The sequence below is a fragment of the Notothenia rossii genome (genome assembly GCF_949606895.1).
Source record: "Notothenia rossii genome assembly, chromosome: 8".
NCBI classification, from domain to species: Eukaryota; Metazoa; Chordata; class Actinopteri; order Perciformes; family Nototheniidae; genus Notothenia; species Notothenia rossii.
In genome coordinates, this window is record NC_136906.1 from 36,179,416 (window position 1) to 36,194,392 (window position 14,977).

The 14,977-nt window shown below is 41.2% G+C and overlaps 1 protein-coding gene across 6 annotated transcripts in view; it reads left to right on the forward strand.

Moving 5' to 3' along the window:
• Nucleotides 1–14,977, forward strand: part of nbr1b (NBR1 autophagy cargo receptor b) — a 148,930-nt gene that overhangs the window by 55,639 nt on the left and 78,314 nt on the right. For 3 of the 6 annotated variants that reach the window (XM_079642017.1, XM_079642020.1, XM_079642021.1), the window contains 4 exons: nt 2,712–2,787; nt 3,046–3,156; nt 7,203–7,379; nt 8,495–8,764. In XM_079642017.1, the coding sequence (XP_079498143.1) occupies nt 2,712–2,787; nt 3,046–3,156; nt 7,203–7,379; nt 8,495–8,764 (634 nt within the window). The remainder of the gene's footprint in view (nt 1–2,711; nt 2,788–3,045; nt 3,157–7,202; nt 7,380–8,494; nt 8,765–14,977) is intronic. The other 3 variants (XM_079642018.1, XM_079642019.1, XM_079642022.1) reach the window with 3 other exon arrangements.

Here is a 14,977-nt window from a genome sequence, read left to right on the forward strand (position 1 = left end):
GGCTTAGAACGGGCATGTCGCCTTCTGTCCTGCCAGTGTTGGTAGGACATGAATTAAAATGAAAAAAAAACAAAAACATTCAATCTCAGGTTTTGGGAGTCAATTTCACTCTACTGCACAGTGGCGATTTTGCTGTAGCGTAACAGGAGCACCTGCTCAAAGTGTTCATCGGTCATGCGAGTGCTTTTTAAGATTAGACGTGGAGTCCTTTGATGCAGACAGTATATTGATGGTTGGAAGACACAAGGGCTCTTTCTAATTTCTCTAACTCCCCTCCTCGACTCCCCTCGTCGACTCCTATCCTCGAGACTTAGTCCCGCCCAAAGGAGATGCGAGCGGAGGAGCCGAGGAGGGGAGCCGAGGAGAGAGGAGGGAGAGCAGCAGGCGGTTAGAGAAATGAGAACTCCTCTCCTCTGAGCGGTCATTTTAAAGAGACGTCCATTAATGATGACAGGAGGCACAGCAGCACTCTGATGGACAGATGTGTTCATGACCCCCCCCTCTCCCGTCTCTGGTCGCTACAATGAGGAATTGAAATTACGGGCCAAAAGTTTTATTTACAAGTATTAAAAGTAAGCAGAGGACACCAAACCAACTGAGACCCGTCTGTCCGCCGCATCTACGCACTGTACAACACACACACCTACACACTGTACCACGCACACACCTACACACTGTACCACACACACACACCTACACACTGTACCACACACACACCTACACACTGTACCACGCACACACCTACACACTGTACCACACACACACACCTACACACTGTACCACACGCACCTACAGCTCCTAAAGCATATAATCAGGCTACAGCCGTTGTGTATTTTATTATGTGAAGCACTAAATGGTTTTAGAAAAATATTGACTCTTTGTTTGTAGATATCTACTAAACTAAAGCAAATAAAGAGAGTAGGCCAGTTATACTGAGTGATATATATTACACACACTGCTCTGCTTTCTGCACGGACCTCACAGCTGTTCTCACTGTAAACATCGCGTCACGATGAAAGCAGTTAATAAAATAATATCCAGGGGATGCATGCAGAGCTGTCATTGGCTGAGATAAGTCCGCCCGTGCGTCACGACTCTTTGAAACATCTCTGTTCCCGGGAATGCATCTACGAAGGAGCCGTGGAAGACCTTGGAGGACCCATCAGTGTATCCTCGGTTATAGCTCCTCCAGAGAGCCTCCTCGACGCTCAATCCTCGGTCCTCGAAGTGCATTTAGAGAAATTAGATGTCCTTCAACATGGCGCGCTGAAATTCATTTCCGGGTCACTACCGGAGGACCGAGGAGTCGAGGAGGGGGATTTGATGAAATGAGAAAGGGCCAAGGTACACTGGACCGTGATATTCTTCCCATGGTCGTGTTTAAATTCGAAGTGGTGTCGATATCGCCACGATTTAAACGCAGACTTGTTCCTCCATGTTTCGTTGTTATTGTTTCACTGAGCGGACCCGCACATTTTTTTCAAACCTCTTTGTGGTCCCTCTGCGGCGGTAATAGGTTTTGTGCGCTGCGATGATTCGGCTGTACCTTTAGTCATGAATATTAAATGTTGTGAGGAAATCTAATAAGTAATCCAAAATGTATTCACTTCAGGTTTACGGATGTAACTGTAATCAGATTACTCGTTTTTCAAAAAGTAACGCGAGCTGAATACAGTTACTTGATTTTTGTATTCAGATTACATAAAGCCGTTACATGTATTCCGTTACAACCCAACCCTGACTGCAGGGTAGCTTGTGAATTTACTCCAGGTGGAACTAAAGTCTGATTTAATACTTGATTATATTTCACATCATTCATCCACATCTGTAAAGTAACTAAAGGTATTAAATACATGTTGTGGAGTAAAAGTACACAATTTACCTCTGAACTGTAGTGGAGTATAAGTAGCATACAATGGAAATATAAAAGTACAAGTCTCTCAAAATTGTACTTAAGTAAGTACTTGAGTATATCTACTTAGTTACTTCCCACCTCTGCTGTTGGGTTCATGTATAATGCTGTTGTGTTACCCATCTTAATGTGCAACATAACTAGTAACTTAATCCTGAAAATAAATGTACTCAGTAGACATGTAACAACTTTAAACTTTACATTTATTCTGCTGCTAGCACATGCAGTTGGTGGTGTAGGATTACTGCTGATCAGAAGCAGTCCTCCCACTGTGTCCACTCCATAGTTTAAAACACATATATCATTTTAAATTCCAACGTTAACTTTTGCTGTACAGTATGTAATAATAATGTAAAGCAGGAAGGGGCATATTCAGGTCATATATAATACGCCAAATGTAAGCTAGTGTGAAAATGAGCCTGTGTCCACATAGCTCCTTGCACCACTGACAGACTGGCTTTGCCAGCTTGGATTTTATTATCTTTTTGGGCTACTTAATATGTATTTGACATTTGTTTTCAGCACCCACTGGAGGTTGTTTGTTCTCAAACAAAAGTAGAGTTTAACACAAGCAGCACATTGTCACATTATAGAATTTTCCTTGATAAATGACTTAAAGGTCTGGGGATTTAGTGTGGTCTTACACACTCACAAGTGACGGTCCAAATTGAAACAGCAGAGGCTGAAATCCTGACTTTTTATATGTAGTCTAGGTCAAACTCCTAAAACTCTGCCTCCTACGTCTCCCATAATGTCGTTCAGAGTGTTTACTAGCTATCTGTTGTTGCTGATCTCTCAGGATCTGCTGTCTTTTGAGCTGTTGGACATCAACATCGTGCAGGAGCTGGAGAGTGTCCCCAACAACACACCTGCTGGTAAGACCACTTCCTGTGTGTCCTCTGGTTGGTGTGTGTGTTCAAAGCTGATATTGATATTGTTTGAATCAACAATACAGACATATAATATTGTAGCGAAAAACCAACAATATCCTCTACTGAGGCGGATACAGTTGTGGTTTTTCAGTTTTTCCCTGAAGCTCTGATTGTGATTCTGAATGATTATAAATCAGTGCTACATGTCGGGGGCCTGGCTGATGAACAGACTTCAGTCTCTGATGTATTTTATCCGTTCAGACATGACCCCATGCATGTCCCCTCTGCCTCAAGATGGCCACCTGCAGGACAAAAGCAGTCCCTCTCTGGGTCTCATCCAGGAAGAGACTGAAGTCATCAATAGCATTATGGGTAAAGGAGTTTTCTATTCATATTTGCTCAAGGTTCTTGGTGGATCATTGAGGAAAGCATGCACAGCCTTAAATGCATGTGTGAACTGTTTCGCTCATACTTAATGCAAAGAAAAAGACAAATGTCCCCTGTCCAACATCTGCTCAGTGAAACAACTGACACCACAGAATGCTATATATGGTCAGCACTTCTCTTTGGAGTCCAGTACCCTCAATGTGGAGCTACCTATTATAGCAGGGGTGCCCACACTTTTTTGGCTGGTGAGCTACTTTTGAAATGACCAGCTCACCAAGGTCTACCAACCAAAAATAAAATCCCAAATTGCAAGGGTTGCTGAATAACACGTTTTATTTATACATGGGATAACTACAATAGGGCTGCAACAAACAACTATTTTGATAATCGATTAATCTATCGATTAATGAAACGATTAATCGACTATTCAGACTATTACTGTATGCCTTGCACAATTTCTCAAACGCTCTTATTTAGCCATCAACTTTTAGATTTAGCTTGAGGTTGTTTTAGGCATGTGGAAACTAACAATGAAGACAATAAAGATGAATACTTGATTAAAAAATACATATATTATTAACCTAACTAAACACATTGTGAACAAAACTAACATTGCTTTTTATTTAAATTAAATAAATAATATTTCACATCAAAAGAAACAACAATGTTTTAACAAATCGTATTAAATAATCTGATGACAGAACTGTAAACAGAATAGCTGAAACTTTAACAAAATAAAGAGTAACTCTGTTACCTCTAATCATTAACCCATGATTGTATCATTGAGTTAACTCCGTGTGTTGCTGCTAGCATACATAACACCTGACGTGGAAACGTTACTCATGGATGGGGGGGCTACAGAGCTACTAGAAAGACAGTCGAACCCGGTGCATTCCTCCGTTTGGATTTGGTGGACTTTTGCTAAATGTTTGGACAAATTGCAACGCCTTTACATACTAAACACTATTGGCAACGAGCATTGTCCACCTCAAGACGGGTAACATTTAACCACACCTTGGAGCGCTTCTCTCCGCCATCTCCTCCGTGTGTTGCTGCATGTAGCAGCCGTGTGTGTGTAAACTGCCCCGCCCCCTCGCACACAGACGGAAGAGAGAGATCTCGTCTCGATTGGAAAGATCGAAAATGCACCGACCATAGACGCATTTGTTTGTATTTTTGCATGTTAGAAACGAGTTGGAGACACTAAGACTGCAAGATAATGTTTTTGTAGCAATAATACATGACCTTTCTCAACTCGCTACTCCGAGGGAAGTCGCTGTCATATGCCTTGTGAACACTCCGATAATGCCTCTCCACGTTACCTTTCTTTGGCAGTGCGACGCTTGCTTTACAAATAAGGCAAATGACCTTTGAATGTGGTATGTGGCATTTAGCTTTTTGCTCGTTCCTGCACTCATTTTATTGTTTGTCTCTTGTTTGTCTCTTTAACTTAATTTGAGTTTTCCCGGCACTTGACTGATTTTGTATCGCTTTGCATTCTGGGTTAACAGACTGGAAAGCGATAGGTCGCTTTTTCTGTCAATCAAGTAAACTCCTGAATTAAGTGGCAGGGAGGCCAAGGGAGGAGGGATCAAAACCTGTTTTGTCTATTTTAACGGAGCTGGATTTTTTTTTTGTGAATGACTCGTGATCTACCAGCATTGCCCCCGCGGTCGACGTACTGGGCATCTCTGTATTATAGCAACAGCAATTGATAGAAAGCAGTTGTAGAAGAGATGTACTGAGGCATTTTAACCAATAAACATGATAGAGTTTAGTTATTGTCTTGATGCTTGTGGACTAGACTAAAGCTTTATATAGACCACAGTAATAGTGTGGTGCAGTGAAGGGCTCTCTGAACAAAAGCAATGGGATTTTTCAATTGGATTTTGGAATATTGCAGTGAATAAATTATTTGACAACAAACGTTTATGGTACTTACATGTTTTCAGGACCCCCCCTCCCTACACGCAGATCACGCAGACTGCATGGGGCCTCATCTTGCGGAGGGGGCCTCATCTTGAGGAGGGGGCCTCATCTTGCGGAGGGGGCCTCATCTTGTGGAGGGGGCCTCATCTTGCGGAGGTGGCCTCATCTTGCGGAGGGGGCCTCATCTGATGCGCAAATGCGGCGCACTTCAGCTTATGCACACATGCGGTGCAATGAAGCGCGCCACAGTTTCGCCGCTGCAAGGCTCCGGCTCTCGCAGTTCACGCGCATGCTCGACTACATGCTCCACTACGTGCTCCATATCGCCTAACTATTTGGCAGCATATGCAGAGTCGGGACGCAGGACCCGGTCCATGAGCCGCTGGAAGTTGGCAGGGGCCCCGAACAACCCGAAAGGAAGTGTGACAAATTGGTACAAACCATACGGAGTGGAGAAAGCCGTTTTTTCCGTGGACTCTTGTCATAGGGGAATCTGCCAATAGCCCTTGGTTAAATCCAGTGTTGCGTAAAAGCGAGCAGTGCCTAGCTGATCCAGGAGTTCGTCGACCCGGGGCATTGGGTAGGCATCGAATTTGGACACCTCGTTCACCCTGCGGTAGTCCACACAGAACTGGATTGACCCGTCGGACTTGCGTACCAGCACGACGGGTTAGCACCATTCACTGGTGGACTCTTCTGTCACTCCCATTTCTAGCATGGCCTGAAGCTCCCTCTGAACAATTTTCTTTTTGTGTTCTGGCAACCGATAGGGCCGTGAAAGAATGGACATTTCTATGTGGTGGTGGATTAGAGAGTTGCGCCCTGCCAATGGGGAGAACACATCTGCAAACTGCCTTTGCAACGAGGCAACGTCTGCTCTCTGACCCGGTGAGAGATGGTCGTCACAACAGACCGCCCACAACTCATCTCACTCGATCACTGTGGTGGCCAGAGAAACAGACGCCACCTCGCTCCATGCTTTGAGGAGGTTAAGGTGGTAAATCTGTGTTGCTCCCCCCCTGTCAGGACGCACCACCTCATAATATACAGTACGTCCCCCACTCGCAGTGTGACCACGAAGGGTCCTTGCCACTTGGCGAGTAATTTAGAGCTAGAGGATGGGAGTAATACAAGCACTTTATCTCCCAATGAAAATTGTCTTAGTCTCGACCCTCTGTTGTACAGGCGCTGCTGACGCTCCTGAGCCTGGAGCAAATTCTCATGTGATATCAGCCCGCAGGTCCATCACATATTGAATTTAATTTGTACTGGTCTTCAGACACTCCTCCCAGTTTTCCTTAATTAGGTCCAATACACCCCGTTGCTTCCGGACAAATAATAGCTCTAAGGGAAAAAATCCCGTGGGGGACTGGGGCACCTCCCACACTGCAAACAACAGAGGGTCTAACCATTTCCCCCCAATTACGACTAACTTCGTGAAGCAACTTACGAACCATGTTATTTAGTGTTTTGTTAAACTTCTCCACCAGGCCATCGGTCTGAGGATGGTAAACACTAGTCCGGATTGAGTGGACGCCAAAAAGTTTGTACAGCTTGCGTAGTGTGCGTGACGTAAATGACGTGCCCTGGTCAGTCAGGATCTCTTTCGGGATCCCGACTCGGGAGATTATATGAAACAGATGAAACTATTTCCTGAGACAGCTTGGTGTCAAACGGTCCTCCTCTCAGGACCCAGCCTACTGCAAGAGAGACCAGAATCAGGATCAGCATGCTTTAGAGAACCTCATTACCTGATTCTGATCAGCTGTCTTGTCTCCGGCTGAGCCACTCCCATCAATCCAGCATCCGGCGCTCTAACCACAACCCGCTGCCACAATGTCGTAGAACAAAACGTGAAGATCTTGTTAGCTTGTATTAACAAGAATCTAACCAAAAAACTCTTGATTTTGAGACTAAGGGACCGGAAATGCTAGCTCTTTTTCGGGTTCAGGACTCCATTGTAACACTTCATTTAATGGAACGACAGAAACAAACTGATGAAATGAAATCATCGAGGGCATCCTATCACCGCAGAAGAAATGCTTTTTTCAAATAGAAGCTGATTTGAAGACATAACATTTGTCCAACTTCCTGTTACTCAGATGTCCCTCATGGGGCGGGATCCGGAGCAGAGGGGGGAGGAGTCCCGGCTCAGGAGGAAGGGGAGGATGACATCAGCGGGACTCAGTTTGTTTGTGAGACTGTGATTCGCTCAATGACCCTGGAGGAGGCCCCCGACCACGCCCCTCTGAGAGGGCCCCGCCAGGGGACTGGTAAAGGTCAGTCAGCAGGGGCTGCTCTGCTGAAGCTGCAGACTAAATTATGTTGCTTTTAATCTGTTCTCAGATTAATTTCCAGTTTTTGATTGCTGCTTTTTTTTATCAAAGTAAGGGCAGCAGAAATACGGTCAATAGATCAACCCCTATTTTTCCTTTATTGACTTAGTTTTTTCAAAATACAATCTCATGTTTATACATTTTAAATAGATATATAATATATGTTTCTAAAAAGGTTGTGTAACCAGCCTCCATTGATGCTGCTCCAGTGAACACATGCTATCCATATAAAGGTTATATATATTTTGTTGCTATTTAAGCAACCTACCACTAAAGTAAAAAACAAGCCACCATTAGTTTAATAGGGATATTGAAGCAATCTATAATGTTTGGTAATGCATTTGATCGTTTTTAGCTAACAGCGGCGATCGGCAGACGCCATGTGCAATGCGAAATAAAACTTCAGGGTCGAAACAGTATGTAAGTGTTCACAGAGCATGACAAGGCAGTGTAGGGGAGTATCTGCAGTGAGACACAACACAGGCTTTGAAAAAAAATGAAATATCCCCCTATTTACTATGCAGAATGTGTAGATTTTACGCTACGTCCTGAATGCATAAACCACACCATTGTAGGGTCGTGCTCATGTCATTGGCTAAAAATGAAGGAGACATCTGATTGACTACAAACCGTTTCCTGTTGAAAAGAACGCATTTGTCAATCTGATGGCGTCGTCTCAAAAATCAACAACTGCAGAGAGATTAATGCACAAAAAGAATTTTTTATATAAAGGTAATTACATTTAAATATGTTTTAGATGGAAACATTAAACACTTTTAAATACATATATTTGTGGATTAATATTACGTTTATTTAAAAAAAAAAAAAGAATGTATGAATCAGAAATATATTTGTGAAACGTATTTTTATGTATGTGGATTTGTGTATAAATTGACATCTTTTAAATATATATAAATTACGTTTGTGAATCCTTCTGTGTGGATTCATTAATCTTGAGACTAATCTAATATTTTCCCGCCTGCAGCTCTCTGTGTTTGCATGTAAATAAAGAGTATCACAATTCAGTGTCTAACAGTGGACTTCCTGTTTGCCCCCAGTGCTGCGTCCTGCTGCTCAGGGAGGCTCCTCTTCCTCTTCCTCCTCCTATGTGAAGAGTAAAACAGTGAGGACAGAGGAGAGCGCAGGCAGCAGCCCCAGCACCTCTAACCCCCCACTGTTGGGCTCCTCCACGCGGAAGGCTTCCCTCCCTCCCCCTATCAAAGCCTCGCTGCCTGCTCCCCTGGTTGTGGCCCCGGCTCCAGGACCCAGCTCAGCACCGACCCCACTCCTTGCTCCGCCCGGGGCCTCCACCCTGCACACAGCCACAGGTGACGCTCTAAAACACATTTTGATTGGACCCTTTTTTATGTTGAATGAGAAGCGTTTGCTAAACATGTGTAATCTAGAAAAACACCGCTTTGGCTTCAAGTTTTAATCCTTAAAGATCCGCTCTACTCAAAAATGTGTTTTCATTATGTTTATGTCCATCCTTTAGATAATATTGTATATTAGTTTTAGTGTCTTCTGTGTTTTGACTGCTGACATCAATCCTTGAGATCACGTATTCTTTCTAAAAGCCACACAAATGATTGCAGACTGAAAGTAGCGTTAATAATGTTATCAGGTTATTTAACCTTTTTGTCATTAATATTGCTGACTGAATGTTTCCATAGTGTGCTTCAGCTCTTTGCTGCTGCTTCTTAGTAGTTCTCAGTGAATTGTAAACCACTTTAGAAGGGCGGCCCCATCTCAGTAAATGGACTGGTCATTGTGCTCTTAGAAGACTCAGATGTCCTTGGTCTGTTGGTCACCTTTCAGGCTTTTTTTATGAGGACTTTTTTTCAAAGACTTGAGCACTTGTCTGTAAACACACTTTAAAGTTATGCTCCAGAGATTCTGAGAGACAACATTAACTGATTAACAGCATTGTAACATATAAAGCAACTATCAACCTCTGAACAAGAGATATTAAAAAAACTCTAGAAAAGACTTGACTAAAATGTATTAATTAATTTGTGCATTCACACTTCTTTCCCATTATATGTATTGATAAGTTAATCAAAAAATTAATGTGCATCTCTATGGGATTAGTTTTGTGTCATAAAGATAAAGCAGCACTTTCTTAGAATCAAGCAAAACTAAGAGTTTAACAGAAAAAAAGTCAAACAAAATAAAATTAATAAAAAAAATAAAACTATAAGTTGCAAACAAATCATTTGTGTAATCATGTAAACTATAAGTATTTTTTCTTTTTTTTAACACATCTTTTTGTTTGCAGTTCTCTTTGCTTCTTTCTCAATAATCAGACCTGAAAGTCTCTCTGCAGCTCTTCTCGTTTGCGTTCCTTCATTTTTTGTTTTTGATTGTGACACAAGCATCCCAGGTGGGCGGGACTTTCAAGGGGGCGTCCCCATTGGCTACTCAGTTTTTGAGTGACAGCCCACTACACCACAGATCATTCTCAGACTTATGCAGCAAACTCCGGAGTCCACTCGGCCACGTTAGTGTCGGTGTCTCCTGGGGAGCTTTCATGAACATATTGGACTTCTCTTATGGATTGCTGTGCATTATACTTGTGTTGTGTAGTTTATACTTTATTCCAACTTTAAATATTGTAATACCTGAACACCAGAAGTGGGGACTTGAGTCACATGACTTGACTCGAGTCGCATATTTTTTGACTCGAGACTTGCTTGACTAACATTGATAAAAGACTTGACTTGTCTTTGGCTTAGTATTCCAGCCCAGTCTCACGGCATTTCGTGTTTTAGTCAAAAAAAATAATTTAATCTGTTGATTCGTGTTCACCAACACGATTTTCGCATTTTTTTCGTCTCACACAGCACGATTTTAAAAGCAATGCATTTCTATTGGTAGCATGTTTCGTGTGCACCACGTTTTTTTGTCCGGTCGGGTCTTGGAATACCAGAAGCTGTGTGGTTCATAAAAGCATATTCTTACTCAATATCTTACCCTAAGCCTAACCCTATCCCTTTTATTTTAAATGGTATAATGTCTGAGTTTTTTTGCCGTCCGCGAGGAAAATAAATGGGGCCTTGAGTCACATGACTTGACTCGAGTCTCGAGGCTCAGAGCCTCAGAATACTGAAATCTGTATTTTTTGTCATATTTTTTTCCTTCTAATTTGTTATTATTTGGTGCAAACATTTAGTTACAAATAGAAATGCATTGCTTCTAAGATCGTTCTGTGTCAGAATACTGAAATCTTTATTTTCTTTCCTCTGTTTTTCCTTCCAATTTGTTATCATTTACATTGCTTTTAAAATCGTGCTGTGCAACACGAAAAAAAGGGGAAAATCGTGTTGGTGAACACGAATCAATAGATAAAAAATCGTGTTAGTGAACACGAAATGCCGTGAGACTGTGTTGGGTATTCATGAGTTGAGACTTGACTTAAGCTTGAGATAGATGACTTGAAAGGACTTGACTGTTTAAAATTTAATATTTGCGTTTGTTTTTGTAGTGAGAAATTACGTTTAGTTTTTTCGAAAAACGTGATTATAGCGCCATGCGAGCAAACCTGGCAACCCACTAGAAGGCAGGAGTCTCAGTTAACATGGCAGCGGCTAGCTTTACTCCAAAAATTGTGAAGATGGGTTCAAGGATTTTTTTGTCGATGACGGTAATAAGAACAGAACAGCGGTATGCAGGGTCTGCACCATAAAGATCAGTGACACGACTACCAGAACATCCAACTTCATTTGTCACTACAAAAAACCCCACAGAGAAAGGTGCGTGCATGTGTTGTGTTAGCTAGAAAGCTAACGTTAAGTTTAAGCTACGTTAGACTTGGTTTCAAATCAATTAAGCATTGCAAAGAGAAGACAAAATGGTAAATGAACACTAGAACCGCCAAGGGATTCATTTAGACTAACCCTGATTCTGACGGGCTGTCAGGAGAGGGAGAGAGAGAGGAAAATAGATGCCCCGTTTATTTCCCCTGTGTTATTATCAGAAGTTACTGTAAACGTTTGAATAATGTAGTTCATCTATTTTTAGTAGTTTGTTTAAATGTTTTAATTATGTTGTTTTTGTTTGTAGAAGTGCATCATTCTTTGATTTATTGTAAAAATGAATCTGAGCTTTTTGATCTGTTATGATGATAAACTGAAGCAATTTCTAAATTAACCCAATTAAGTTAGTTTGAAATCTTCCTGCTTAGTTTATAAGGAAATTATGAAGAGGAACAAATTAAATGATTTGAAAATGATATCTACAGATGTAGCGTTTCATTTCAGACGCCTACCCGTGCGTGTCCCTGATCTGCACGGGGTGGGCCCCTGCTTAAAAGGAAAACCCCTCCACAGGACTTGATACGCCCCCTTGATAAATAAATGTAATTTTAATGAAACCAGCTGCAATGGATCATGGATGAAAGCTGCCACACTGGAACTCATGTGAAATAAACAGCTGATAGATCTACAGGTGTCTGATATAGCGGATATTTGTTAAGATCCATATGTCATGGATAGGATCATATTCTGTGCTAAATAAGAGACATGTAATCATTTACAAAACATCACCATGTTTTTATTTAACAAAATAATGTTGTTTAATTCACGTAGGTGTAAGTACAAAACCATTGCTATGTTTTTTCATCAGGAAATGCAGCCCGGCTCAAACAAACGATTTTCAATCATCATCCTCACGATCATTTAATGTATCATATGTTTGCAAATTGAAATGAATGCACTAATATATGTAGTTTAATCCACGTGAGTTTACAACAACAAAAATAATCGCTTTGTTTTTATATCACATCCGACCGGAGGAAAATGCAGCACGGCTCTCACTACCGATAATCCTAATCCCACGGGCAAACAATAATATTTACAGTGTTAATAGTTTACTGTATTATTAGTGTCTAATATTACTGCTATAACAATCACACATTGAGTTGTTAAAATCAGACCGTTTTTTTTTTTTAAACAGTCTGAATGAAACGGCAGCTCTCAGGTAATCAGGTGTGTGTTTACCAGTGTTGGGACTAACGTGTTACAAACTAACGCACACAACTACCTTTTGCGGTAACTAATAACGTTACTAGTTAACTATTCCCATTCAGTAACGCCGTTATAGTTACTGTGATTTAAATGGGTGCGTTACTGCGTTACATTATGTGATCCAACTGAACCGAATCTCCCTGCGGATGTAATTTACAGGCGAATACAGCGATGTCCTCTCACAGTACCATGGAAAAGTGAAAGTGACCAGAGAGGAGTGATGATTGGTTAACGCGGGGTAACATTTCAGGGTAAGCCAATCAGAGACAGAGTTGGGCGGGTCTTGCCTTATGGGGAAAATACACAGACACACAAACACTTGCTAAGGCTAACACACACACGGCAACGCCCACCACCAGCACACATATGGCAGATGCAAGTATCAGCGAGAGCAGCAGCGCATTTACAACTTGGAGATATAACCACTATTTTCAATTTGTGGGGATAAAGGACGCACAAAATATTACGGTCAAATGTAAACTGTGTGCAGGACAGAAAGCATTGTCCACATCGAATAACAGCAATGCCGATCTCCTGAAGTCGCCAAAGACCCCACCGTCTAAACCACCGGCAGTGACCCAGATGGAGCAACACCATCTAAACAGCCAAAAAACGATTTTTTTAAATCGCCACATGTCACCCAGAGTCAACTAAACAGATTGATTGCTGAAAATAGTTTGTTTGTCTTCAGTGTCAGTCTGACCGTTTATTATTTATCTAATTGTTACTGCCAAAAGAGTGTAGTTCTTGTTTAATTGTTACACTGCCAAAATAGTGTAGTTGTTGTTAATGTGTACACTGTGGTTATTGACATTATTCACCCACGGATCTATGGGTTGGGGTATTGTTCTGCACGGACTTTTTAGTGAACCGGATTTCCTGTTTCTGCCGGTCTTCGCTTCCCGGGCATGAAGTTGTTTACAATGGTTTTCAGATGCTAAATAAAAGTCTAGCTTGTACCTTTGATACCCCGCCTCAGACTCCCATCTCTCGGCAGCACAACACTGCCAAAAGAGTGTAGTTGTTTTTATTTCATATTGCACTACTTATAACTTGATTGTTGAGGCCACAATACAGATTCCTGCTTTATTGTTATTGCACAGATTAGAGGTACTGAGACAACGAAATGCAGTTTAGCTTCTAACGGTGCAACAAGCAGTAAAGTGAAAAGTAATGTACACAATCTACAGAATAAAATATAGAATTAATTGAATGATGAATAAACAGTGAGGGGTATGAATACACTAGATATACACAGCAGCCTGTGAGCAGTATTAACAGTGTGTATGAATATGCTAAGATATATAAAGTATGAAAACGCTAAGCAGTGCAAGTATAGCATACATGCCAACCTTTCCAAATCCAAAAGAGGTAGGTTTGCACGTGGCAAATGTGCACGCCCAAATGAGGTAATCAGAAGAAATGGAACCCCAGTAATCACATGTATAAACCATGTATTTAAAATATATTGCATAATTTTATGCATTTTTCAGAAAAAGTGGTAGTTTGGTAAACAGTGACATCAACGACATGTCTGGTCTGTAAAATGCCCGAAAAGTAAAAGAATGGGAGATAAATATCCCAAAGTCTCCACATTTTATTATATTTTTAATGTGTTTCTGGTCCTCTTTCAGTTGAGACAGTGTAGATCAGGGGTCACCAAACTTTTTTCTCTGGGGGCCACATTATTGTTCCTGACTGTGATGGGGGGCCGGGGCCGAGTCAGCTCATTGTGTAGAAGAGATTAGTAGCCCGGCACAGCCATCCCCACTACTACTTCCACACTACTATATCAACACTTGATTCCTGTCACATATTTGTTTACCATCTTTACTAGTGGTTTACAAAAGTAGCAATTGAGTCTTCACACTTTGCTTTAATTTGAAATACCACAGATATTCCATTTATTTGTTTTCTAATAAAAATAACATCAAAGCTGTCAAGGTAAGAAACATCTGCCTAGTTGAGGTGATTGACACTGGCAAAGGTGAGTTCAAAATTATAAATTATAGGTAGGCCTGATGATGATGATGATGATGATGATAATAATAATAATAATAATAATAATAATAATAATAATAATAATAATAATAATAATAATAATAATTGTGTGCAGCACTTAATAAAGGTCAAATAAATAGGACTATAAAATAAATAAATAAATAAAAAACATCAAAATTATAATAACATGAGTAGGCTAATAGAACTAGCCAACTCTTATGCCTATCCAGGTGAGCATGTTCAGTTAACATTTGTTTTAGGTCAAGGTGAAAAGGACATGAGCAGTGTAGGCTCAAAACTAAAGCACAACAATAATACAGAATAATGGCAATCAAAATCAGTAGCCTATAGGTAGGTGAGCTGGATTTGTACTTGTTGATGAATTGTGCTGTCTTTGGGATGGGGTCAGCAACAGCAATCTCCTCTCCTCACTTCAGAGTGCCTTCTGGAGCCCTTGCATGGAGGGATGACGGATTGAACACAAAAAGCGCCATTTTCAGTAAATGGCAAGACATG